Here is a 26,608-nt window from a genome sequence, read left to right as displayed (position 1 = left end):
ATCCTACAGGTTTGCATGTGATATCATTATTATTTATACTACTGTTCTTAACCTTTAAAGTGGTTTCAGTTATAAAAACTGATTTTATCTTACCTTGCATTTTCTTTGAAACTGATTTTTTCCCTTGAAAGTTCTGCTTTGTGATTTTTAAGCTCATTTTCTGTCTATTTTGTGAACCACTGAGCCTAGATGTGAATTTTGAACATAATTTTTATATAACATAACAAAAAATTGTCATTAAGGACTAGGAATTTGTATTTTAAAGGAAGTTGATCTTCAAATATCCTCTCAACAAATATTCTACTTTTGTGCTATTCCAATTTTATCTAGATTACTGTAGTTCTTCACAATTAGTTTACCTGTACAAATATAAAAATAAGTAGCATTCTCTCCGATGGAATCAATGTTTGTGTCCTTGAAGTTGACCTCAGACTGTAAGTAGCACAAACTCCAATCATTTTCTGTTAAGGTTACTGTTTAACTTAAAAGACATGAAATCCTCTGTGTCAAGCCATTAAGATTAATATGTCTGTTATTGATTCAATTTATATTTTCACTTATTTTCTTGTTTCCTGAAAACCATTTTGATATGGTGTTACAATATGTTTGCAACTTGAAATAAATACAAACCCTTATTCCTTAAACATATATATAAAATCTACATTTCAGGACTTAGTCAGCCCAGTCTTTCCAGTTCTCATTATTCTAAATTGTTAGATTTCACCTTTCTGTACTTGGTTCTTTCCTCTATTTGAAAACTGTGTCAGTTGACATCTGTGGAGTTATTTGGGGAAGAACTGGAAGCTGCCCTGCTCTTGAAGCCAATATTTTTATTGTAACTGAAATTAGAATGTTTGAAGAATAGAAACCATTGTATTTAGCAATATAGGAACAAGATGAATTAAATTGAAACAATTTTCTCGGTGCTTCTACCACTAGCAACACAGTAAGCCTTCAACATCTGATATTTGGCATGATGAATATCCATTGCGCTCACATTTCAGACAGGGATTTGAAATAGTGATCTATACTTTTGCCCTACTTACTTGCCTTTCAGTTGCCCCCAACAGCAATGTAAGCCATGTACTATGTGCCTGCTCTGCATGCCTATAACTTTTACTTCCCTTCCTTTCTGTCTCACTTCATAAACCACTGACAGTGCCCTCTAGCCAAACCCAACTGTCTTGATGCTATTTGACTTACTTCAGCATTGGACACTGTCCACCATTTCCTGACATAGGAATAAAATCTGACCATGTCCTGCTCCTCTTCCTCCCCAAGGCTTTACTGGCTTCTGCTGCAGCTGCCTCCTTTTGGATACTGGTGCTCTAGGGTGCCTTCAGCCCCTACTAATCCACCTATAGCCTCTGACAAATGTCATCCACTTTAGAAATGGCTTCACTTATTCACCTCTAAATTCCTAGTCTTTACAAATCCTGATACACCGTGGCTCCTCCTCTTCTCACTGAGGGAAGCCTACACCCTTGGGTATGGAATAGATTCCATACTGTAAAGGAACATATTTTATTCATCTGTATATTTCTATTACCGAGACAGCTGTAGACTTAGTAGGTCTTCAAAAGCTTGTGGAAAGGAGGGATTCCTTGATTTAGCACAATACTTATTTGTGGTTCCTCTTCCAATACCTCCACCCACTCTACTTTCTTGAATTCCTGTCCCACCCCACTCAGCATCTTCCACAGAGATTCTGAATCTCCTTTACTCATTCTGTCAGGCTGGATTGAGTTCATGCTCACTCCTTTCCTATTCATCCAATCCCTCTGCCTGACCCAGTCCCACTACATTGGCAGAAATCTCTCAGTGTGGGTCTGTTGAGGGGAGGTGAAAATAATGGTCACCTCCATTCACAGACCCCATACAAACTCTTGGTTACAAGCTGAGTCAATGAAGCTTACTGATGACCTATTGCAGAATTACCCTACTCTTCCTGTTCTACCTCTATACCACTTTGTACTTTGCACATGATGGGATGGCAAGGTCTGGGGGCGAGGTGGGTGATAGGGATCTGCCTGCTTTCAGCATGTCCTGAAAGGACTCAGTCTCCATTTTGTCGCCAATACTTAGCCCATTTCTTTGCACATAGCAGGTGTTCAGAAATGTGCACCTAGACACTGACTGACTCTGTCCTTAAGCTTATACTTTAGTAGAAGAAATAAAGTATGCACATTATTCTAAAGTACATGGTGGCCAGGTATGGTGGCTCATTCCTGTAATCCCAGCACTTTTGGAGGCTGAAGCCAACAGATCACTTGAGGCCAGGAGTTCAAGACTAGCCTGGTCAACATGGTGAAACCCCATGTCTACTAAAAATACAAAAATTAGCTGGGCATGGTGGTGTGTGCCTGTAGTCCCAACTACTTGGGAGGCTGACACACGAGAATCACTTGAACCTGGGAAGTGGAGTGAGCCAAGATCACACCACTGCACTCTTGCCTTGAGTGACAGATCAAGACTGTTTTAAATTAAAGTACATGGTAAAGGATGTAAATAGAGAAAGTACCTTACGCATCTTGTGGCTTGCAAAGACAACAGGTTTTAATAAATACTTAAGGAATTGCTGGATGAACAATACTAGTGGTCTTCAGAAGAAGATATGGTTTTCACTTTGAGAGTGGATTGGCATTTGAACAGAAGCCTGAAGGATAAGTAAGTCTTTGGCAGACAAGAAAAAATGGAGGAATAGAAGTGTATGTCAAGCTGAGAGAAATGTAGAAGGTAGATGGGGAGTGATCCAGTTTAATAGAGTTTAAGAGAATAGCCTGGAAAGACAGGCTGGAATAGGTGGAAGAGGGTCTTGACTATTATGCCAGAAGAGTAAACTTCATTTGGTGGTTAATATAAACGTTTGACTGTTGTTGAGCAGGAATGCGCTGCAATCAGAACTTTAGGGAGATTCATCTAGTAGATTCACAGCTGTTATCGCCAACATCTAGAACACTACCTGGCATATAGTAGCTCATAAATATTTTGAATATTTACAGAACCACATTAAGAGTTGTCATTTATTGATATAGATGTGCAGAGAAAACCATTTGCATGTGATATATTTAGTTGACAAATATACACATAACTTCATCCTTGACCTTTCTTTCACTACACTCAGCATTTCTGTTACAATTATCATCCCCCACTGTGATGACTCCCATAGCACAGGAAACCCAAATCCAGCTTCCTGTTCTTTCCCCCCATTGTTCGAGTTTTTCCCTCCAAAGCTACACAAAAGAAAGTCATCTAACCCAGTCCTCATATGAAAGTTTGTTAGAATTTGTGTACGGTCATTATGTACACACAAAAAAGGTTTCTAGGTTAAATATATCCTGCCCCTTCAATTATATGACCATCCTAGTTACCATCCTAAGCCAAGTGTGTCAGTGCCCTTAAAAACATGATATCAATAATGATCAATGAGTCCAGAAATGTCTAAATTAGTCCATTTCTCTGGCTAAAAGACTCTGAAATTATCCTCAACTAGTCACTCTCTACATAATACTACCTTATCTGTGTATGATTCTTTACAATAAAAATATGTGTACCTCAAGCACATTTTCCATGTCTCTCAATTTTATCCCTTCCTGGTTCAGGACCTCATCACTCCAGACCTGCATCCTGTGTCTTGGTTTTCAGCTTTCTTGCCTGCCGCTACCATATCTGTCTTCCTTAGTCTGTGTTGTCATATGCAGGTCAGCAAACACTCATTGATCATCTGTGGTGTGCTGGCCTTGTGCTTATGCTTCAAGGGATCAATCGTTCATGAGTAGGACAAGGCCTGTCCCTTAAGCTAGGGGGGAACAGTGTTCATCTGACTATAACGACAGTAACAACATGCAGGAGGTTGCACTGCCACATGGATGTATCTCCAGGACTGAGGACGGAGAGGGGCATTCTAGCATAGGTTTATGGAGATGGCGTTTGACTAAACTTTTAGAAATTAAAACAGAGAAGAAGGTGAGAGTTTTCCAGGCCAAGCGTGCCAGATCTGAGTGTACACTAATTTAGGGGATCCCCCCAGCAGAGCTCAAGATGTGTAACACGAAGAGTGGTACTAAGTGACCTCGAAAGGAAGATTAGAGCAGTAAAGAAGGGCCTTGAGGGCCATCCCTGGGCGTCTGTTCTGATATAGGCACACTAAAAAAAGGATGGTCAGGCTCTCAAAATGCGTTTCCGTAAAACAACACTAGTAGCACTGCCTAGTAGACATTAGGGGCAACATTTGGACAGGCAGCTCAACCAGGAAAGTCATGGAGAGACAGCTGGCAAGCCGACCAGCAGCAACCCCTATACCTAGCATTGCGACTTTGGGCGCCTCATTAACTTGTGGGGTCCTCACCTAAAATATAGGGAAAATGCCCAGATTTCCCCTGGCAGGGCTGTGGTGAGGATTGAGAGATAATAGTTATCAGTCTGGCCTCACTTATAAGGAGGCGCTAACCTAACTTCGGGGATGGCTGCCGCGGCCCTGTCCGCGCCAGGCACTGGCTACCGCGCCGGCAGCACCCTAGGGTACCCCTGTCCGGGTCCGTCACTCCCGCCGGAAGAGCGCAGCTGACCGCCCGGCTCCCAGGACTCCGTAAGGCGGGGCTGAGGCGCGCGCAGGCTCAGCGCCCTTTCCTCTGATTGGGAGGGACGAGGCGCAGGGGCGGGCCGACAGGCAAAGGGGGAGGCAGGGATTGGTCAAGTCCAGAGGGAGGGCGGGACCTTGGCCCGCGCGGGGGCGGGACTGGAGTCCCTAGGCTTTCTCTCCTAGTCCCGCCTCCTTCCAGGCCTCAGCTGGGGCCGGAGGGGCTCTGTGGCTGCTGTGCAGCTTGCTGGCCTCTCAGTCCTCCCGGCAACCGCTGACACTGCTAGGGCGAGACGGACCACTAGCCGGCGTGGGCGAGAGGGACTGGAGTTTGCGCTCCCTGACGCCCGGTCGCCTTCTCGCTCCCCTCACTCGGAGGCCGCGCGCGCGCAGTCATCCCCTTCGTCGTTCCCTCGCCCAGTCGCGCAGTCCGGAAGGCTGGGGTCGGCCGCCGGCCGAGGGGAACCACGCGGTGTCAGAGGAGCCAGTCGGCGACCGGTGAGGGGACAGAAGGGCAGGGAGGGCGCGGGTGGCGCGGGCCAGCGGTCCTCAGCTGCGGCTCGTGTTCGCCCATCCGCCCCGGGCGACTCGTGTCTGTGGCGGTCGGGAGCGCCTCCCGGGCTAGGAGTGAGGCGGAGACACTGGAGCGACAGACTGGCCGGACAGGTCCGCGGGCAGCCGCGCGGCCTGCTCCTCCCAAGCCTTCCCCGCCGCCTGTCCTCGCTGGGCCCCCCGGGTGACCTTCGGGTTGGCGTCACCACCACCGGCATCGTCAGGCTGAGCCGGCTGAAGGGGGCACCCACCGCCACCGGGTGCTGGCAGCGGTCAACGCTCCCCTCTCCCCGCTCCGTTGTTGGTGTCCGGTCTCGCCCTCCAGGTCGGCTGCGCCACGGGCACGGGCCAGGGTAGGCCCGGGGGTGGGAAGGCGCTAGCCTAAGGAAAGTTTGCCCAGCAACTCGTGACGCGCACTGACTGAGGCGGCCCGGGGTTGGCTGCGCTGCTGTGGGTCACGGAGAGCGACCTGTTAAGGTGCCATGTTCCTCATTCGGCGGACAGCTGTGCTCGGCTCTTAAGTACCAGGCACCGAACCCCAAAATGAATAACTAGCTTCCCTTGTTTAATCTTGGGGGCCACAGGTCGCGCAAGTGGAGCTATGAGAGGCCCATGCGGTGCTGCTCTAATCGTGTGAGGGATTCTTAGGGGTCGAGTGGGGAGGGCTGAAAAGGGCTGCAGACCGTTTAGCATGCCTGGAGTAGACACGGGAGTTAAGCCCCTTCTTACTCAGAGTTCCTCTTAAGAACTGTCCAGGGCTGGGCACAGTGGCTCACACCTGTAATCCTAGGGGAGGCTCTCGAGCTCGGGAGTTCAAGACCAGGCTGGGCAACATGATGAGAACACTCATCTTTACAAAATAATAATAATTAGCCTGGTGTGGTAGCACGAGCCCATAGTCCCAGCTCCTCAGGAGGCTGAGGGTCGCTTGAGTCCAGGAGGTCGAGGCTGCAGTGAGCCAGTGATCAAATCACTGCACTCCAGCCTGGGTGACAGCAAGACTCTGTCTCAAAAAACAAACAACAAAAAAAGACTGTTCTAGGGACAGTAAATCCTAAGTACTGGACAACCGCAGTTCTCAGTCTTAGCAATTTTTTTTTTTGAGATGGATTCTCACTATGTGGCCCAGGCTGGAGTGCAGTGGTGTGATCTTGGCTCACTGCAACCTCCACCTTCTGGGTTCAAGTGATCCTCCCACCTCAGCCTCCCCAGTAGCTGAGACTACAGATGGGCGCCACTACACCTGGCTGATTTTTGTATTTTTAGTAGAGACGGGGTTTCAGTACGTTGGCCAGGCTAGTCTCGAACTCCTGACCTCAAGTGATCCACCTGCCTCAGCCTCTCAAAGTGCTGGGATTATAGGTGCGAGCCACCATGCCCAGCAAGACTTAGCTTTTTTTTTTTTTTTTGGTGGGGGGGGGGGATGGAGTTTCACTCTGCCATCCAGGCTGGAGTGCAGTGGCACAATCTCAGCTCACTGCAACTTCTACCTCCTGGGTTCCAGCAATTCTCCTGTCTCAACCTCCCAAGTAGCCAGGACTACAGGCACACACCATCACGCCCAGCTAATTTTGTGTTTTTAGTAAAGATGGGGTTTCACCGTGTTGGCCAGGCTGATCTCCAGCTCCTGACCTCAGGTGATCTGCCCGCCTTGGCCTCCCAAAGTGCTGGGATTACAGACATGAGCCACCACACTTTCTTTACTAAAGTTTTCCCAGGCAGGAGGATCAGACACTCCAAGTCTACTGTCCAAGATCAGACAGCTAGTAGTGGGAAAAACCAGAATTTGGACTTCTGCCTCTCTTGTTCTACTACACAGGTTGCAGGCTCAACTCGGTAAATCAAAGCAGAGTATTTGCAGTATATGCAGCAGGTAGTGCTATGGCAGATACGATGACTGTAGTCAGGCTCTTTCATCCAGGAACCTAACATTTGGGAAAACTGGATTCCAGACTAATAAGTCAACTTATAAAAAGCGCTGAGTGCCTTCTGTGTGCCCAGGTCCTTGCTAGGCCCAGGAAAGGTGCAAAATACCTTATAATCCCTTCTCCCTGATCTGGGATGCTCTGGCCACTCTAGGCTTCAGTGTTGCCTATGTCTCAAAGGGACAGGACAAACTCTCACTATGTGTCTTCTTTCCCTGTCTACACCCATACCTTCTCTGCGGCTCCCAGATTTCACAGGAAAATCTTTGTGAAATCAAAACTTTCAAAAGAATGTATTTGGGCCGGGCCTGGTGGCTTGCACCTGTAATCCCAGCACTTTGGGAGGCTGAAGCAGGAGGATCACTTGAGGCCCAGAGTTCGAGACCAGCCTGGGTAATATGGCAAAACCCTGCCTCTACTAAAAATATAAAAATTAGCTGTGGTAGCCCAAGCTTGTAATTCCAGCTACTCAGGAGGCTGAGGCACGAGAATCGCTTGAAACTCTGAGGTAGAGGTTGCGGTAAGCTGAGATCGCACTGAGATGGTGCCACTGAACTTTTTCCTGGGCGACAGAGTGAGACTCCATCTCCAAAATAAAAAGAACGTATTGGCTCACCGTCAGACTTGAACACTTGCATGAGAGCGAACTGTCATTCCTATTTCCACCAGCTCCTTAGACATAGACTGAATCTGAAGCTGGAAGGAGCAACATCTTTTGAAGTACTGGATTTTCTTTCTTTATGGGGAGAAGGAAGCAAGGAGTGGCAATTCTGGTGCTCTGAATTCCATACCCTATCAGCACCTCCTAGAACAGGGCTTAAATCTTTCCAGAGTGGATAGTAATCCCTGTTTCCTGTTAAATTCACTGATTAATATATTCTCCTTCCAGCTTCAGAATCAGTCTGACATGTCTAAGGTGCTGGTGGAAACAGGAATAACAGTTCACTCCTACCCCACGTGCTCAAGTCTGATCATGGTCCACATACATTCTTTTGAAAGTTTTGGTTTCACAAAGATTTTCTTGTGAAATCTGGGAAGCCTAGAGAAGGTATGGATGTAGACAGTGAGAGAACATATAGTGAGAGTTTATCCTGTTCCTTTGAGACACAAGCAATGCTGAAGGCCAAAGTGGCCAGAGCATCCCAGATAAAGAAGAATAAAGCTGAGCAATGAGTGTGAGGCAGGTATGGAGGCAGGAGGAGCCTCTCTGGGAAAGGGTTAAGTAGAGAGTCCTGAATGAGAGAGTGAGAGAGCTTTGCTGGTAGAAGGAACTGTAAGTGGCAAGGCCCCAGAGCTGCCTTCTGAAGGCCAGGGAAAATTCTCCATACCCTTTCTAGAGTGGGGAATGGGTAATTTGCTTCTATCTCATCTGGATTTCAGGGCATTCTAGGGGTATCACAGAATCCTAGAGATAGCAGCATCACTCAGATCCTGAGGGGTAAGAATACAAGGAGAAGCCAGCAGAAGAATCATCTCTCCTGATGCAGCTAAAACTCCCACACTCCCACTGCCAGTTCCTGCCCCTCATGTCATGGGGACCGTTCCATTTCTGGACCAGAGCTTCAAGGTTAACACAGCGCACACAGCAATCCCAGGGCCCAAAGTGGTGGTTCTTGGGGTTGGCATTTTACCCTCTTGTTCCCGGGCTGCCTTGTGCTTCTCTGTGAACTTCACAGCCAGGTCTGTCCCTGGTGTTGAGTGAGCTGCTACAAGCCTCCTGCGGCCTCTAGGAAGGGGCGGGGGCTGACCCAGGCAGAGTGAGAGATAGGCTACCTGGCCTGCTGCCTTACTCCTGTCCCCAGACCCAGCTGTGCACTTGTGCTGGATGACTGGACAAGCCTGCATAGGAAGCCCACGTCACATGCGGGTTACTGGTAACAGCCACCCAAAGGACTACTGGGAGGACGAAAGGGAAACATGTATAAACAGGTGATTGTGTGTTACCAGTAACAACTGGTATGCTTTCACCTTCTGAGAGTCGCAGTGAGAGAAGGTTTTTCATAAGTCATAACACCAATTCCCTACCAGGTCTAGATGTCCAGTTTCCAAAACAGCAGGTGGACTTTTCTGTAGAGGGTGGCTAGGAACTAGGGTCTTGGAAAATGAGAGGAACTCTATGCTTACTGAAGCTCTGAAGGTCAGGCAGGGTGGCTGAACTTTTCCCAACTAAAGCCCTCCAAGGACTGAGGTGGGCCAGCCTCCATTTGTATGTTCAAGGATTTGGAAAGGCCATTTGGACAAGCACTATCCAACAGAAATAAAATATAAGCCACTTTTGTAATCTTAAATTTTCCTTAAAAATGGGCAAAATGTATTCTGATATATTTCATTTAACCCAATATATTAAAAAAATATCATTTCAACATATAATCAATACTAAACATTAATGAGGTATTTTGCATTCTTTTTTAATAGTAACTCTTGGAAATGAGGAGAGTATTTGGCTCTTACCACTCATCTCAGTTTGAACCAGTCATGTTTCAAGTGCTCAGTCACCACATGTGGCTCTGGGCTGCTGTAGTAGACAGCACAGCATTGGAGAGTTCCCCTCAGCCCTAATCCTTGCTGCCCAGACCAGGTTTACCAACTCTGACTTCAAGGTGACCACTTGTTTCTTGTGAATCATGACTTTTTGAGGTCTTTTGTCCCACCCCAGAAATACTGGCATGGCAGAACAGATAACCAGGGAAGAAAAATCTTTATTCTGATTGAAGGATGCAACTCAAGAAAAATCTGTCACAGTAGATTGTTAATAAATGTTCTAAATCCTGGTTAAATCTAACACTCTGGATTTGCAATTTGTGATTAATTTAGATATGGTATGAAATACTTGCAATATCTATTAAGAAACACATGACATATAAAACTCAGAAGTTCATCTTGACCATGTTGTAAATATTAGTTTTTCTATTAGCTTATCTTCCTTATTAATACTTGGGTTTTTTTTTTTTAGTTATATATATAGTATTTGTATTAAATGCTTGAAAGGTACTTACATATGTATTCAACAATGAGAATTTTCACCAATTCACATGTAATTTTCCCCTTCCCTCTTTCCAAAAACTCACGTTCAATCAGAAGAGTAGGAATTAGGATGGTCTAGGAGTCATTCTTTTTTTGGCACAGTAATATTTTTTCTTTCAGGTTTCTACTCCAAACACAGACCCCTTTGCCTGTAGGATGAGCTCCAGCATGGGGTGAGATACAGAAGAGAGACTTGAAGAGCCTGCCTTGGCACTCAAGCTCCAAATCCTGCATACTAGCGAGTGTCTTATTCTGCATCCATAATGGAAGGAAATGGTATTATTATTTATATGCCATTTATGTGTGCATGTTGGCATTTGTGCATTTGTCTTCCTTGGGCATGTGCCCTGGGAGGCAGTGGCCTGGGCAAGGGCGGGCTCCCAGAAACATGCTTTGAGAGGTACCATGGTCTCCAGATACCGAAGGAGGAGGCAGAGCACTCAGTGGGGCATGAGCATTACTTTCCTTGGCATTTGGGATCAGCCACTGAGTCTCCAGGGAAGTTTTTATTTTCAGAAGGGCAAACATTCCTCTGAACTGACGTCTAACTAGAATTAGCAGCTCATGTGTCTGGGTTGAAAGTCCCTCTGGAGGAACCAAGGGACTCTCTCTGAAGTCTACTTCAGCCTGGGTGTGATAGCTCACGCCTGTAATCCCAGTGCTTTGGGAGGCCAAAGCGGGGAGATCACTTTAGTTCAGAAGTTCAAAACCATCCTGGCCAATATGGCAGAACGCCAGCTCTACCAAAAATACAAAAATTAGCCAGGCACAGTGTTACTTGCCTATAATCGCAGCTACTTGAATCCAGGAGGTGGAAGTTGCAGTGAGCTGAGATCCAGCAACTGCACTCCAGCCTGAGTGACAGAGAGAGGCTGTCAAAAAAAAAAAAATCTATTCTAGAGTTCCTGCTTGCATTTTTTGATTAAAAATCATACTAATCATGCTGTTTGTATAAGATGTCTGGGATTTAAAATGTTCTAGAACCTTCCCTACCCCCCAAAAAAAAAGCAGAGTGGTGGCGTGAATGAAACAAGAATGATAAAATGGTGAGTGATTTGTGATACTGTTCTCCCTAGTTTTTTATATTTTAAAATGTCCATTAAATACATACGCTTCTCCAGAAAATATTTCCCTCCCTTTTTCCCCCTCTCAGTTGTAATTCACATTTTCTCTTTTACTTCACCTCTGCAGGGCACAGCACATCTTACTCCAGAGGCACAAGAGGAGGACATCCCATGCTGGCTACTCCTGCCCAGCCTGGTGGGGGAGCAGAAGCTCCAGAGCCTGGCCTTGCAGGTTTGCTATTTTTAAGGCTTTTTTCACTTTACCCCATTTGCATACAAAACATAAGGACCCTGTCTGTGAGGGTATTTTTAACCAAAGTTTTGAGTATCTATGATGAACTTTCATCTGCTAAGAGGAAAGTGACAGCAGACCATTTTGTGTACCTCCTCTCCCTGATCTATTGAGCGACAAGGGGCTATCCTGTACTAACTGCTGTCCAGTTGCTGGAGATTGACCTGTGGGCCTTGTGAGCAGTGGTCAGTGGTAAGGCTAGCCAGGTGAGGAGAGCAGCCACGTTTGTGCTCTTGACTAGACGGCATGTGCAGTTCTGTGCACGTACTACAAAGGCTGACCCTGTTCCCAGACAGCTGCCTGGACCAGCTTGTCAGAATAATTCAGGGATATCATATGAGACAAACAGGATAATAGAGCAGATTTGGTCTCCATAAAGGAGTTTTTCTGTACTCCCGATTCTTAGATCCCTGAAGCTGGGACAGTGAAGAAATACAGCAGAATGTTTATAAACAATATGGCTTTCTTCATCAAATTCATCATACTCAAACCTTCACAAACAACTTGGATATCCTGACAATTACTATAGAAAGGATGCCCCTTCCTTCTCCCCAGCCTTTCCTGAAAATGTGAAAAGTATTTCTTGGATAATGCCACCAACTTTTAATAATTTTTTTGTGAATTACCTGTGCTCCCTTTTTACCCCTTGTCTGGGTCCTGAGTTGCTTTCTCAATTTTGGGGCTGTATACTGGCATGGGATAGTGTGTTTATCAAGTGCTGTCCAAATCCATGGAACAGTATTTTGGGGTTTCTCAAATGCCTTCCCTTGGCCAGGCCCTAGCCTCTTCAGTAGCTTTGGGGTCCGAGCCCTTTACCTGGCTCTTGCTGCTGGACCTGTTTGTGCTTCATCACATTACCTGCTTTGTCCCTCCCACCCAAGCCTGGCTGGGTTCATGTCAGTGACCCAGGAAACCTGGGTCTTGGAGGAAGGCATTGGTATAGCCTAAACCCAGGGAACCTCTCACTGCCCATTCCGCCTTGGTCCTTTCCTAATGTATCTCCAGACAAGGATCCCCATCTAAGGCCAGAAAACAGGCTTGGCTTTCCCTTCCCTCAGAGCAGTGTTGATGGCTCCCATGCTGAAATCAAGCTCCCCTTTGCATCTATTCCTATTTGTTCTCCAGGACACTTGTAGTTTGTCCCTCCTGCCCTCGCAGGTGGTTCAAGGACGACGCTCGCGGCTTTGCTTTGTCTTGGAGAAGGGAATCCTGGAGGTGGATTACCTGAGGAAGTTATAAGAAATAGGGAGTTCATGTTCCCCTCTCCATTCCTCAGGAGCTGCTGCGGAAGCTCACAATGACCTTCTCCCCACAGGCCCACGGTGCAGGGTGAACCTGGCCACATCCCACCTCTGGACAGCTGCAGTGTCTGCCCCTTAGAGAAGACCCCTGGAATTGGACCAGTTTTCATGGCCTCCTTCTTTCCTCTCTGTTACATTGCCCTTTCCAGGCCTTAAGAAAAGTAACACTTAGCCACAGCATCAGGAGGTGGATCCCAGAGTGTGAGTGGCACATTCTGTGAACTCATCCTCACCATGTTCACCATATCTGCAACGGTGGCAGCGGGGAAGCCTTACATGTGCGGTGAGTGTGGCAAGAGCTTCTGCTACAGCTCAGTGCTGCTGCGACATGAACGATCTCACGGCGGCGACAGCCGCTTCCGTTGCCTAGAATGCGGCGAGCCCTGCGCAGGGGCTGCTGACTTCCAAGCGCACAGGCGCAGCCATGCTGGCCAGACCCTCTACATCTGCAGTGAGTGCGGCCAAAGCTTCCGCCACAGCAGCCGCCTTGACCTACACTTGGGCGCACACCGGCAGCGTGGCCGCTCATGCCTCTGCCATACATGTGGCCGCCGCTTCCCGCATCTCCCGGCGCTGCTGCTGCACCGCCGCCGGCATCATCTGCCAGAGCCACCCCGCCGCTGCCCCCTGTGTTCCCGCGCCTTCCGACAGAGTGCGCTGCGCTTCCACCAGGCGCGGGCGCACCGTCCGGGGACAAACTCTGACCCTGCTGGCCCACGCCACCGTTGCACGCAGTGCCCGCGAGGCTTCCGAAGCGGCGCTGCGCTGCGGAGTCACGCGCGCATCCACGTGTCCCAGAGCCCCAGGCGACCACGTGCCTCAGACGCCCACCAGTGTGGCGTGTGCGGCAAGAGCTTTGGCAAGAACTCTACGCTGACGCGACACCTGCAGACGCACTCGGGGGAGAAACCGTTCAAGTGCCCGGAGTGCGGCAAGGGCTTCCTGGAGAGCGCCACGCTGGTGCGCCACCAGCGCACACACACTGGCGAGAAGCCATACGCATGTGGCGACTGCGGACGCTGCTTCAGCGAGAGTTCCACGCTGCTGCGCCATCGGCGCAGCCACAAGGGCGAGCGGCCACATGCGTGCGCCACTTGCGGCAAGGGCTTCGGGCAGCGCTCCGACCTGGTGGTGCACCAGCGCATCCACACGGGTGAGAAGCCCTTCCCGTGCCCAGAGTGCAGCCGCCGCTTCAGCGACCGCTCGGACCTCACCAAGCACCGGCGCACGCACACAGGCGAGAAGCCCTACCGCTGCGAACAGTGCGGCAAACGGTTCACGTGCGTGTCCAATCTCAACGTTCATCGGCGCAACCATGCCGGCCACAAGCCACACAAATGTCCTGAGTGCGGCAGGGCCTTCAGCGTCGCCTCTAAGCTTGCGCTCCACCGCAAGACGCACCTGGGAGAACGGCCAGCGGAGTGCGCGGAGTGTGGCAAGTGCTTCAGCCACAGCCGCTCGCTGTCACAGCATCAGCGGGCCCACACGCGCGCGCGCGCTGCTGCCACAGCTGCCGCTGTTGCCGCTGTTGCCATCCAGGCCGCAGTAGGCGCTGCCCTCGCCTTAGAGGGGGCGGCTGAACAGGAAAGGTCAGGGTTCTTTGTGTCCTAGTTGAAGGAGGCTTGCTGAGGCTTCTGTAAAGGTGGTTAGACAAGCACCTAGATGGCATCACAGGGACCGGTGAGGCAACTTGCAGACGGACGTTTGGGAAAAGCATGTGGCCTCCTGCCTTTCCAGTTTCCGTTGGCAGCCATTCACTTGGCCTCCTGCCTCGCCTCTACACCTACTTCCCTGTCAACTTTTGCCATCCTGTCCTGGTATAACTTGGCATCTCTCCTAAGGTGTAGGTGCAGAGAGGGAAACCTTAGACTCCCCGGTGTGCAAGAGCCCAGTATTGGTGTGTCCCATTAATGCTACTGTGCTTGCTGGTGTTTCTGATTTTCCTGCCTTTGTCCTATTTTCTCGTCCCATCTCCTTATTCCAGCCTGCATCTCTTCTGCTTCTCCTTTCCTGATTACTTTTGTTGCCCTGCCTCTTCAGGTAATGGTCACAAATTTGGCTGTAGTTACATATCACTAGCCCTATGGTCCTCTTGTCTCCATCTGGGCGCTGCCTGCTCCCTGGTGGCCACCACATGAAGGTGGACGGGGTCCTCAGCATGGCCACGTGTCCTCAGGGCAAATCAACGCGCCTTTCAGGACAATGTTCCCTAGCCAGGTGGACATTTTTGCTGAGACCCAGGCCAAAACCATGAGGGTCCACAAAGCCAGGAATGCCAAGTGGAGCATGAGTTTGTTTCCACATCATGGGAACCATGGGGAAATAGGTTCCACCACAGGGAGGGGGCAGGATGGAAAATCCCTTCAACAGGTCAACAATTTTTGCTAATGGCTAGTGAAATAAAGTTGTTTGTTTGGGTTCTAGATGCCAAGCGTCCCCTTTGTCAAACCTAAGGCTGCTGACCAGAGTTTGGAAGTGATCCAAGAGCAGGTCCATTCAGTTCCAAGGTCTCTTGAACCTTCCCAAGGCAGCTCAGTGATCTTACATGGAGGACCACTTGATTCCACACTAAAAGGTGAGACAAGGCCTACACATTGGGTTTTCTCTGCTGATGGAAGTACAAGATAGCCTAGGATCATATGCCTCTATTTCTGCTCCAGCTAGTCCACCAGGAGTGACCCAGCACTCTCCAGACTATCTCTGCCTGCTCTATTTGAGTGTAAGAGTGAATGTTTTACTCCACAGGAAAGGGCTGCAAAGTGTCAAAGTGAGTCTGGAAACGCCCAGAGGTGAGGGCCTGCAGAGACAGAAACAGGGCCTCCACCTAAGCTGCATTCTGGTCCATGCTTTCAAAGGGATCCAGGGTTTCTGAACCTCAGGTGCCAAAACACTCACTCTGCCCATACATGCCCACATAAAATACTCTGTTTATTTGTCCTTTAGGAACACTAAAGTAGTCCGGCTTTCCTACAGTCCAGTCTTGCCCCCACCCTGCACTCTGCACTCTGTCGCCTTAGTTCCTGGGGACCAAGTATCTGGTGTTTCTCAGTAGACTCTCTTCATTGCTCCTTTTCAGTCTCTGGAGTCTGGCTCCCTAAAGCCAAAGCTAGAGAGCTCATTGCTGAGGGGGCAGGGTTGGAGCCTGAGGAGATGCAAAGGACTTGGACCCCTCACTGGATCCCAGACGCCCAGGGGCAGAGATGCTGGAACAGGGCTCTAGGGGGCCACTGGGTGACTCTTGAGGGGCTAACAGCAGGGCGGGGTGACTTTTGCTACAGTGGGCTGCAACACTGTCTGGCTTCTCAAAGCGCTTGCCACAGAATTCACAGGGGAAGCGCAAGGCAGCCACCGTCTCTGCGTGCTTGCGCTGGTGCCAGTTCAGGGAGGCCTTCTGGCGGCAGGTGAATCCGCATATCTCACACCTGAAGCCAGGGACAGAGGAGGGAAGGTACAGGGCTCAGGCCATCCTGACTTCCCTAGGGGGTTCCTGCTGCTCCCCACAGCCTAGGTGTCCTGTATGCGTAGCTTCCCCACTCCACCTCCTCCCTTCTGTCCCCTGGCCCACAGACCCCCACCCCAGCACTCACTGCAGGGGTTTTTCTCCAGTGTGGATACGTCTGTGGATGACAAGGTTGCTGCTAGTGCGGAAAGACCGGGCGCAGAACTCACAGATGTAGTCCCGGGTGTCTGCAGGCACATGAGGGGCACTCCAGCATCTGTGCCCACCCTGTGGCCCCTCCTTGGCCCACCTCCCCAACTGTCCATCATAGGAGTGCACCAGTATTAGAGGTCAGGAGGCTCAAGTTCTAATCAGTTGTATCCAAATCATGGAGCCTGTCTGGACCTCTTACTTGATTGGTCATGACAACCAAGTAAGATACGAACCCAGCTAAAAGACTTCATTATTGTTCACCCTACCCCCTGCCCGCCAATCCCACTCAAACCAATGAACTCCCAGTGGAGGTGCACTATCCCGCCTCTGAGCCTCTAGCCTGGTTCTTTCTCAAAGGAGACACATGGAATGGAGAGCTGGGTCCTTAGTATGAATTGAAGGCACTAGGCAGCAGCCCCAAGCAGAAGCTTGGAGTCAGTGATGGGAATTATGATTGAAGCTCAAGGCCCCATGACAGTCCCTGGCATCTGGAGTCATCTACCACCCGTTCAGGCTTGCATATCCCAGCGGTAGCAGACCATATCAGGGCCCTGTGGAACTACCTGTCTGCAGGCAGCCAATTCCCTCCCCTCTTTTTCCCTGAACCTGCCCTCCCTGCTTGTTCCAATAGCACCTGCCTGTTGCCCATGGTCACTGTGTTGCCAGCAGCTCTCACAGGCTGCTGTGATTTTTCTAACCCACCAAACCTCACGGCCTGCAGTAGAGAAGGTGTCTTTGCTTTTCATGATGCCCTTTAGACCACCTCTACCATCACCACCTCTCTGAAGACCCCTTCATCAGACCATACACACATATACCTCCAGCCTCCTCCTTGGTTCCCATCACACCCCCCCCATCCACACAACTCTGGGTTCAGCCCCTCCACTCCTGTCAGCCGCCACTACTGCCCACTGTTCCCTGACCTCACTGACCTCATCGCTAACCCTCCTCAGCCGCCAGTCTCAGGTCACACCCACACACTGCACCACTTCAAACACTGCAATTTCTTCTAAGATACAGTAGGTTAGGGGAAGAAAAAAGGAAATTGTGATTTCAAGCATCCTGGTTCCTGCCAGGGCCTCCTTTCTCATCCTCTTGCTATGATAATCCCATGATGAGACCAGTCTACTGGCCCTACCATCTTCCCTCTGAGCCCATCCCCACTCAGCTGCATTTCCACAGCCATCTTTGTTGCCTTCTTTCATTCACACTACCAATCTTCCTGTCCCTTTCTCCATCCACTGTACTTGCTTGGTTAAAGCCCAACTCAGGATAAACATAACTTTTGTTCTGCTCCAGGGTTGCATGGGTGTACAGAAGGGGGCAAAGTCTTCCTCTCCGCCACCCTTTTCATCTATAACCACAAGTCTTAAGGCCCCCTTCCTGCCCTACTGCGTCTGCATTTCCCTTATCAGTTCACTTTTCCAACTTTCTAGAAATACAAGACATTTCACACCACCTCCTTTCCCCACCAGCCTGCAACACCCCCAGCCTACCTTATTCAGAAGTGCTCTTGTTTTTAAAGTTGCTAAGAAACTAGAACACCCACATCTTCTGCCCACCAAATCCACTATTCAACTTGCAGCTTTGCCTATATAAATGACTACTCAAACTGCCTACCCTGTGGCAGCTCCCCACTCTGCCCTGAAAGACCAGCTCCTCACTTGAGGTCTCCCACCCCACTCCAGCCTCAGCAGCAAGCCTTTCTCTATGGAATCATTTCCATCTCTGCACCCTGAACCCACAGCCTTCTAGCGAACACTCCATTTATCTGCCCATCTTACAGCAAAACTCTACAGAGTTGTCCACACTTGTGTCTTCACTCCACCTTGAGCGTACTCCATTGTGACTATCAGACTGACAGCTACACCACCCCTCCTGTCAGTTCCATCTTGTCATCTGATGGCTTCCCCACTGCCAGATCTGGTGGCGTGTTCTCAACTTACTTTATTTGGCCTGTTGCAGTGGCAATCATTGCCCCTTCCTCCCTGGAGCATTTTCTATACTCAGCTCTGCAAACAGCACTCTCTTCATCTTCCTGACCATGTACCTGGCCTGCCCTCTACTGAATGGCTAGAGTGCCATGACACACACTCCCTCTATGTAAGGACAGTCTGGCCCCATGGCTCTAAATACCACCCATATGCTCATGACACACACATTTATATTTATATGCCTGACATCTCCCCTAATCTCCACATTCACATCTCCTGGATGTTTAATTAGCATGTCTCAAATCAAATTTCCCTTCCCAAGCCCGTTTATCCCTTGTTTTCAGGAAATCACATCACCTTCTCCACGGCTGCTCAGGCTAGAATCCTCTGAGTTACCCAGCTCCTCCCTGCCCACTCAACTGTAGCCAGCCTATTCCTTCCCACAGCACCCCATTTGGCTCCATCTGTGCACACACTGGCCTCCAGCCATTCCTCGCCGACTCAACTGCTACCAGCAAATCCAGGTACCACCTTGCCTTGCATGTTTCTGCAGTCATCTCACAGCTGAGTGCCTGGTGCTGCTCATCTGAGGTCCCCCTCTTCTTCACACAGCTGCCACAATGATCTTTTAAAAAGTCAGCCATGTCTCTCTGCCATTCAAGACTCTGCAATGGCACCCATCTCGCCTAAAGCAGATGTCAGACTCCTGTGGATGGTCTCAGAGGCTTCCACCAACTATGTGATCTCTCTCCTTTCTCAGCTCCTGGCCTCTTCCCTATTCCTGGAGCATGTCATCCAGGTACCACCTAAAGGCCTTCCCACAGGCGCTGCCCATAGTCCGTAAGGTACAGGTCTCCATTCCTCACTTCACTTAGGTCTTTGCTGAAAGCATCTTCTCTTTCTCCAACAGTAGCTCCTCCTTATGCTTTCCTTTCCCTTGCTTCCACATTTCTTCACAGCCCTGTATCACTAAAGTGGATGTCTCAAGAGGGTTAGCACTGCTTGCGCTGTTCATTGCTGTACGCTGTACCCAGTACCCAGAACAGTCTAAAGCAAGCAGGTGCTTAACACACAGGGCATGCAGGGTAAGTCAGAGTTGTCCCTCAGAGGAAACTGTAGAAACCCACAGAGAGGGAGGTGACAGGACCCCACCGAGGGGGAGGTGATGAAATCTATAGAGCAGGGGTGATAGGACCCACAGAGGAAGGTAAAAGGTCCCACACAGAAAGGTGGAGTTCCACCACTCACCACTGTGCAGCTTCATGTGCTCCTTCAGGTGTTTCTTAAAGTTGAAGGACTTCCCACAGGCTGGCTCTGGGCAGGAGAAAGACTTCTGGTGGATGTGTTGGTACTTTTTGTGGTGCTAGAGAAGGAAGTGGGTGGTGGGGAGAGAAGAGGCAAAAGAATAGCCTTCCACAGGTAGATCAACTGAGCTGACCCAGCAGGCATGTTCCTCTGTCCCCTCCCTGGCCCCAGCAGCTCTCCCTGTCATGGCCTGCTCATCTCCTCGAGGCTCAGTCCTCACCTAGACCATGAGAACCATACCCATCCCATCCTGACCACTCAGCTCTCCTGTCACCCTGTTCTGTGCTTGACTTCTATTATCTCACCTCCTTGTCACAGTCTCACCCTGCAATGTCCTACAGTGTTCCTTGTACAAAGTATCACTCTGGGTGACACCCCTGGTTCACCTAATCATGAATGCACTATTTGCTGGGGAGGCGAAAGTAGTTCACATAAGTATGATTATCCTTTTTGACATCAGTATTCATATTCAACAGTATATCTCTCCCCCCCACACACACGCTATCAACCTAGAACACTGTTAAGGGTAATAGGCTTTTCAACCTTAACTCCTTAATATCAAAATACTTCTCTTTTCACCTGACCTAACTTGGCATCCTGGCTCACTGAATTGCATGGGCTGTCCCCTTCTTTAGAATCCCATTTTTCCATAGTTAAACTTCCAGGGGCTGCTCCAGTCTCTTCCATAACAGACTCTAGAATGTCTGGCATGCCCTGCTGAATGCTCTCTTTAGCCCAGAGTTTCACTATCATCACGGGACATTTTCCCTTTTCACTGGATTCCTCTCTTTGTCATCTGTGGGCAGAATTCTCCTGTCTATCTACCAACACCTCACCATGCCAGTGACTGTGGCCCTCCCCAGCCTTGGTACCTGCTGTGCCAAGGGCTCTGACTGACTGTGGAGATTGGGCCCTTCCCCTTCTGTGCCTCTGGGAACAGGACCATCTCCCAGCCCTTTACACTCTAGGACTACCCTCTCAAGCCAGGATATGAGGCAGCCCAGGCATGGACTCTGCAGCCAGGCCAACAGGCTCAGAACCCCAGCACTAACACATACTAGCTCAAGAGCCTTGACCAATGCCTAACCTTTCTGTCTGCAAAGAGGGAATAATAGCACCTAAGCCGTAGGGATGTTGTGAGGACCAAAAGACTTTATACATGTCAAGTGCCCAGAACTGTCATTAGCACCTTCAGGGGAACCTGATCCATGCCATTGTTACTCTGTGGGGTCCACCATGGAACAAGCAGTAGAGGGCAGTGCTCTGTGCACCTGAGGCATGGTTTCATCTATCAGTTGTCTGATTTTTTTTGTTTTGGTTTAGTTTTTTCTGAGATGGAGTTTCGTTCTTGTTGCGGAGGCTGGAGTGCAATGGCACAATCTTGGCTCACTGCAACCTCTGCCTCCCAGGTAAGAATCCCTCACTAAGCGATTCTTCTGTCTTAGCTTCCTGAGTAGCTGGGATTATAGGCATGCACTACCATGCCCAGCTAATTTTTTGTATTTTTAGTAGAGATAGGATTTCTCCATGTTGGTCAGGCTGGTCTTGAACTCCCTACCTCAGGTGATCTACCAGCCTTAGCCTTTGAAAGTACTGAGATTACAGGTGTGAGCCACTGCATTCAGCCATCTGGTTTAATGATGATTAATCATAGGAAAGCTCTGCATGTCTATCCTAATCCTCTGCTTCCAGGTTCTGAACCCTCCCATGCCTTAGGATCCTTTTCCCTAGTTTCTCTTTCAACCCTTTTCCCCCACCCCAGCAGCCACACAGGCCCCAACCTGTGCCCCTTACATTCAAATACTGCCGGTTAGAGAAGATCCTTCCACAGCCAGGGAAGTCACAAGGCATCAGCTCTCTTTTGGCAGCTTTCCTGGGAAGGAGAATGGAGAAGAGCAGGACAACTCCTGCCTCCCCTTCTCTGCCTCCCTCCTCTCTGCCCTCCTCAGGACCCCATCTCCCCAAGTCCTACCTAATTCTCTTTGGGCCAATCTGTGAAGTGTCCTCATCCCAGGCCGGGGTTGGAGCAGACTGGGCCAGACTCCCAGTGCTATGGGCAGCAAAGAGGGAGCAGAGGGCCTCGAGGGAGGGCCACATCCCAGGACGCCCCTGCCCTTTCTGTCTCAGCCATCAGGTTACCTGGCCAGGGGCTCGGCCTGCTGGGCCGCTTGAGGGGTCCTGCGGAGCTCTGGCTGCACCTCGACTTCTGCAAGTGGAGGAGCTCTGGATTCCAATGAGGATGCTGACAAGGATGGTACAGCAAGAGGAGTGGAGAGTGCTGCAGGGGCTGGTGGTGTTTCCCCCTCTTTAGGTGTGCAGGTGACAGGGGAAGGGGGTAGTCTGGGGGTGTCAGGCTCACTACTGAAAGGAGAACAAAGAGGAAGATGGCATTATCTCTTGGCAGTCAGCCAGCCCCAGCCCGACCCTAACCCCTAAATCGAAAAGATCTCAAACTTGAATCAACCGTACCCCCACCCTAGGCTCCCCATTCATACCTGCTTTCAGTCCTCAATCTCCCTGCGCCTGACTTCATCCCTTTTTATTCCCTCAGTTCAAAGCCTCTAGTTCTTTTTGCTTTCCCCAAAACCCACCCTTCCCTCCACACCAACAAGCCCTTCCCCCTAGTCTGCAAAGCCTTGAACTGCCAGGCCAGCTGGCTCCTCCCTCTCTTGCTCTGCTCAGTATTCTCCCTCAACCCCAACTTGCTCATCTGGGGAGGAGCTGTAGGTCCATAAGCTGGCATCACTGAGCATCTCCTCTTCATCCTCATCATCGTCCTCTTCTTCCTCACCCTCTTCCTCTCCTGGAGGTGGGAAGGTCTCTGGTGGGGGTCCCACCCTCCTGCAGACCAAAAGAAGGCAAGCCTGAGGTCTTTCTCCCTCATCCTCCCATCCATGCAATTCTGCCCTTTCCCTCCTACCTGCATCCTCACCTGGGCAACCTGGCCTCTTGGGTCCTCTCATCATGCTCAGATTCCAAATCTGTGGGATAGGCAGAGTCAAAAGGGAAGGAACTCTGGACTCGAGGGATAAGGACACGTAAAGTTCTAAGGTCTGAAGTGATGGGAGACTTTATTTAGAAAAAAAAAAAAAAAAAAAAAGAGACTGGGTCTCACTATGTTACCCAGGCTGGTCTCAAAGTCCTGGGCTCAAGTGATCCTCTTTCCTTGGCCTCCCAAAGTACTAGGATTATAGGCGTGAGCTGCTGCACCCAGCCAGAGGCTTTTAAGGAGGAGGAGGAGGAGGGAGGAGAGGCTATTGGAGTAGGAGAGGTTGTTGTGTTTCAGAGATGATATTCACATAGTTCACAGAACTATCCATTCAAAAATTTCCTTTCTGGGGCCGGGCACGGTGGCTCACGCCTGTAATCCCAGCACTTTGGGAGGCCGAGGAGGGTGGATCACAAGGTCAAGAGATCGAGACCATCCTGATCAACACGGTGAAACCCCGTCTCTACTAAAAATACAAAATATTAGCTGGGCATGGTGGTGCGTGCCTGTAATCCCAGCTACTCAGGAGGCTGAGGCAGGAGAATTGCCTGAACCCAGGAGGCGGAGGTTGCGGTGAGCCGAGATCGTGCCATTGCACTCCAGCCTGGGTAACAAGAGCGAAACTCCGTCTCAAAAAAAAAAAAAAAAAAAAAAAATTTCCTTTCCAATACTGTTTCCCATCACCTGCTTCTTCCCACAGGCAACCTGGTTTCCTATGTGCCTTCCAGAGATATCCTATACATTCACAAGTACACACACACACACGATTTTCCCCTTATTTGTATTTTTCACCAATGATGTCATACCATACACCCTATTTTGTTTTGCTTTTCATGCCCAACAATGTATTTGATGATATATTTCTTTGTCAACATAGTTTTTCAATTGAAAATGGATCACTTTTACAGAACAGCATTCTGAGCTAGAGAAAATGGGAAACCTTTTTCCTCCCTTTTCTCCACAACTCTGCTTTTTACCAGCCTACCTGCAAGCTCCTGCCCACTCGTTGCCTCGGGACACCAACTTCTCCGGGTAGTATGTGGAAGGGAGGCTGGCTTGAGTGCCTCTGAAGGTGTAGGGCTCAAAGAGGGTCCCCAGGAGAAGGTATGGCCTGCTGAGCACTCCCACACAAGCCCCCCATCTTGGCCGCCAGGCCCCCGAAGCCCGGGCACCAGGCTGCACTCTCTGCTGTGGGCATGAGACAAGAGCACCAGATACTGCAGACCTTTTGGAGGCAAAGGCTCAGGACCTGGAGGGGTGGGGGAAGCAGTCAGGCTGAATTGGGAAGTCTCCTCCTCTCACCCAGAGAGCCCTGTTCCCCTCAAACCCCAGGGCAATCTCAGCCACAGTCCAATGTATCATTTTTCAGAACCTAGACACATTGGGTCCTAAGACTTTGCTCCCTTCCCCACCAAGAGGTTGCCCCCATCAAACTGCCCGGTGTTCCCCAACTCACCCCACCCTTCTCAAACTCACTCAGGGCTTCCTCTGATGCAACACTCCTTGAGGAGGGTGTTTCTGGGTCACCCTGCGGCCCCTCTTCCCTCTGGCTGTCACCCCCTGCCATCCCCTACCTACCTGCACAGAGGACACAGCCCGAAGAAGTGTACCTGCCAGCAGGAGAAGAGGCAGGTCAGGGCCCCGGTGCCCAGCCACCCTCAGCCCTGGGCACTCACACATGGGAGGGGCCAGCCCCAAGGGCCCGCTATTTGCTGAGACCGTGAGGAGGGGAGCAGGGCCCCGGTGGGGCCACAAGTCACACAGGCCGTCCTGCTAAAGTGAGAAACCTGGGGTGGGACAGAGCAGCAGGACAGGCCCTGGAGTGGGGTTAGGGGCTGCTGCCTGGGTGCCCTCCCCGAGCCCCTCTCCCAGCTCCTAACCGGTCCAACAGGAACTTGGCGAGTTGCGAGTGCAGGGAGAAGCCCAGCCGCTCCTTGAGGAGGCACCACTGCTCCATGTGCCCGCCCAGCCGGATGCGGCACTTGCTGCGGCGCGCGTCCAGTTGCCGCCGCTTCTCCCGCCGCCTGCAGGACACGTCCCCCGCCGGGGAGGAAGCCATGTGCACCAGCGCCTGGAGGGGGAGGAGACGTCTCCAGCGCCCAGCGCATCGTGGGGGTCGGGGACCCGGGCTCCACCTGTCGCTAGGGCCTCAGTTTCCTCATCAGCGAATTGGGGCAACACGAAACTATTTCAATAGCAGCGGCAGGTGTGGAACCAAACCTCCCGTCCTTCTGTGATTCGGGGTGTGGGTGTCGTCGGGTGCGACGTGGGCAGAACAAAGGCCTTCGCCCTGCAGCCCCCTGAAATGGAGCTGTGGGGAAGCGGCCACAGGCTCCCACAGGAAATTTCAACCGGGCTGGGGGTCCACACATGTCATCTTGAAGAGGGCGGCGGCCTTCACTGGTTTACAGGGAAGGAAAGGTCGTGTCCTGGGGTGCAGCTGGGGGCGCTCTTAGTTGGGTTGACGGGAGGTGGGGCAGGGGTCAGAGGTCTGGAGGGCGCCCCCACTTGACGCTGACAGTGAGTGTGGCGGACCGATCCCAGTGGCAGCTCCCCAGGCTGCCCACAGCCCCCGTGGCGACCCACCCCCACCCGGCCTTACCTGTGCGCCCCCGCGCGCCCTCACCCCGACTGCGCCTGCGCCTGCGCCTCCCGGGCCTAGCGAACAGGCCCGGAGCTGCGGGAAGACAGGGGCCCACCTCGCGAGCGCAGCCGTCGTTTCTCTTTTAAGAGGAAACGGTGCCTCTCGGCGGCGGCGGCTCTAGCCCGGAAATGGGGCCCGGGCCCCCGGAGGGAGGGGAGAGGCGGGGTTCCGCGGCGTGCGCCTGCGCACTAGGTGCCCTGCGCAACGCCTGCCGGGAACCGTGGTTCCCCGACCCGAGTCGCTCGCGCGTGTTGTGCAGCCTCGCGGGAGTCGTGGAGTCGTGGCTGGGTCGCTTCTGTGGTGAGCGTCTGCGGTTGGCAACCAAAGGTTTGCGGGAGAGTGGAAGAGACAGGGTCAGGCCTCCTGAGCTCCAGCCCCAGGCCGCTCGGCCTGTTTGCGGACGTGGCCCCCCGCTCCCGTTTTGTGCTCACCTGCAATTCCCCCTCACAGTCGCCACCCGCAAACATGATGCAGAAACAGCCACTTTGAAAGCCAGCTGGAGCCCTCTCGGGACCGCGCATTCCCGCCAGCTGCAGCCCGCTTCTATTAGCATCAGAATTCTTGCTAAAAGTTGCCTACGTTCTCTGCGGACTCTCTCTTCCCATCCTCTTCTCTTCAGGTGGCTCTGATGGAACTTTCCTGCACGCCCAGCCTCTGCCGTGGCTCTCCGCAAGGTCGCTGGCGACGGTCGTGTTGTGCAAAGCAGCTGTCAGGTGTCTGCCTCTTTGCCCTAGACAGAGTGCGACTACGTAGCTCTCTTCTTCCTCATCCTGATGGCTCCCTCTACGTGTTTTGGCCCCAGTTTTACTTCTGCGACTTCATATGCTCCTGATTTCCCACCCGCCTCACTGGCTCCTTCTTTCCTTTTTTGGATCCATCCCCTCTGTTCTACCAAAAGGTGAGGTGTGCCCTGGCTCAGGCCTTGAACCAGCTCTTCTCTCGTCTGGATATATTCTCTTGGGTGATCTAATCAGTTCCATGGCTTTAAAAACACGATGGCTCCTAGCCTTGCCCTCTTTCAACTCCAGTCATGTATCTTACTGCCCACTTAGCAGGGCTAACTAAGCTAACACCTGTAAAGAATTTAGGACAGTGCCTGGCATGTAGAGAGCATTGACACATGATAGCTGATATTTTCTCCAACATAGCTATGGCAAATGTATAACAATAATGCCTGGGAGTCCGACGTGGCCGACTGCAGGGAGCTCAGCGACCCCGCCACAGAGCCGTCCCCCTCGAACATGTACGTCTGAAGGGAATTGAAGGGCGGCGCCCACAGGTTCATGTCGGCCTCGTAGAGCTTGGCCAGCACGTAGCTGTGGACAGTGCTGTTCACGGCGCGCGTCT

At 50.9% G+C, this 26,608-nt stretch overlaps 2 protein-coding genes across 10 annotated transcripts; one reads left to right on the top strand and one right to left on the bottom strand.

Annotated features, from left to right (window-relative positions):
- The first annotated feature begins 2,257 nt into the window (after positions 1-2,257).
- Positions 2,258-15,160, top strand: ZNF672 (zinc finger protein 672). Of its 7 annotated transcripts, none has more exons than XM_032242043.1 (4): positions 2,258-2,307; positions 10,201-10,356; positions 11,272-11,376; positions 12,752-15,160. In XM_032242043.1, the coding sequence occupies exon 4, from the start codon at positions 12,972-12,974 to the stop codon at positions 14,346-14,348; it is 1,377 nt and encodes a 458-aa protein (XP_032097934.1). In that variant the 5' UTR covers positions 2,258-2,307; positions 10,201-10,356; positions 11,272-11,376; positions 12,752-12,971; the 3' UTR covers positions 14,349-15,160. The 7 variants fall into 7 exon arrangements, with proteins under 7 accessions (XP_032097934.1, XP_032097933.1, XP_032097932.1 ...); XM_032242042.1 differs by lacking the exon at positions 2,258-2,307 and adding an exon at positions 4,942-5,077; XM_032242041.1 differs by lacking the exon at positions 2,258-2,307 and adding an exon at positions 4,990-5,077 and having other exon boundaries at positions 9,713-10,356.
- A 484-nt stretch (positions 15,161-15,644) lies between these two features.
- On the bottom strand, positions 15,645-25,459 carry ZNF692 (zinc finger protein 692). Of its 3 annotated transcripts, none has more exons than XM_032242038.1 (12): positions 25,220-25,459; positions 24,498-24,688; positions 24,196-24,227; positions 23,603-23,866; positions 22,561-22,609; positions 22,335-22,469; positions 21,768-21,989; positions 21,601-21,678; positions 21,423-21,501; positions 19,572-19,686; positions 16,325-16,424; positions 15,645-16,159 (listed from the first exon to the last, which is right to left on the bottom strand). In XM_032242038.1, exons 2-12 carry the CDS (start codon positions 24,674-24,676, stop codon positions 15,853-15,855), a joined length of 1,560 nt encoding a protein of 519 aa, XP_032097929.1. In that variant the 5' UTR covers positions 24,677-24,688; positions 25,220-25,459; the 3' UTR covers positions 15,645-15,852. The 3 variants fall into 3 exon arrangements, with proteins under 3 accessions (XP_032097929.1, XP_032097930.1, XP_032097931.1); XM_032242039.1 differs by having other exon boundaries at positions 21,768-21,986; XM_032242040.1 differs by lacking the exons at positions 24,498-24,688; positions 25,220-25,459 and adding an exon at positions 24,294-24,482 and having other exon boundaries at positions 23,603-24,227.
- Between the last annotated feature and the right edge of the window lie 1,149 nt (positions 25,460-26,608).

The sequence above is a fragment of the Sapajus apella genome, unplaced genomic scaffold, assembly GCF_009761245.1.
Source record: "Sapajus apella isolate SASKATOON/1434 unplaced genomic scaffold, GSC_monkey_1.0 scaffold49, whole genome shotgun sequence".
NCBI classification, from domain to species: Eukaryota; Metazoa; Chordata; class Mammalia; order Primates; family Cebidae; genus Sapajus; species Sapajus apella.
Note: the sequence above shows the minus strand (reverse complement) of the source record. Positions and strands in the feature narration are given on the sequence as shown.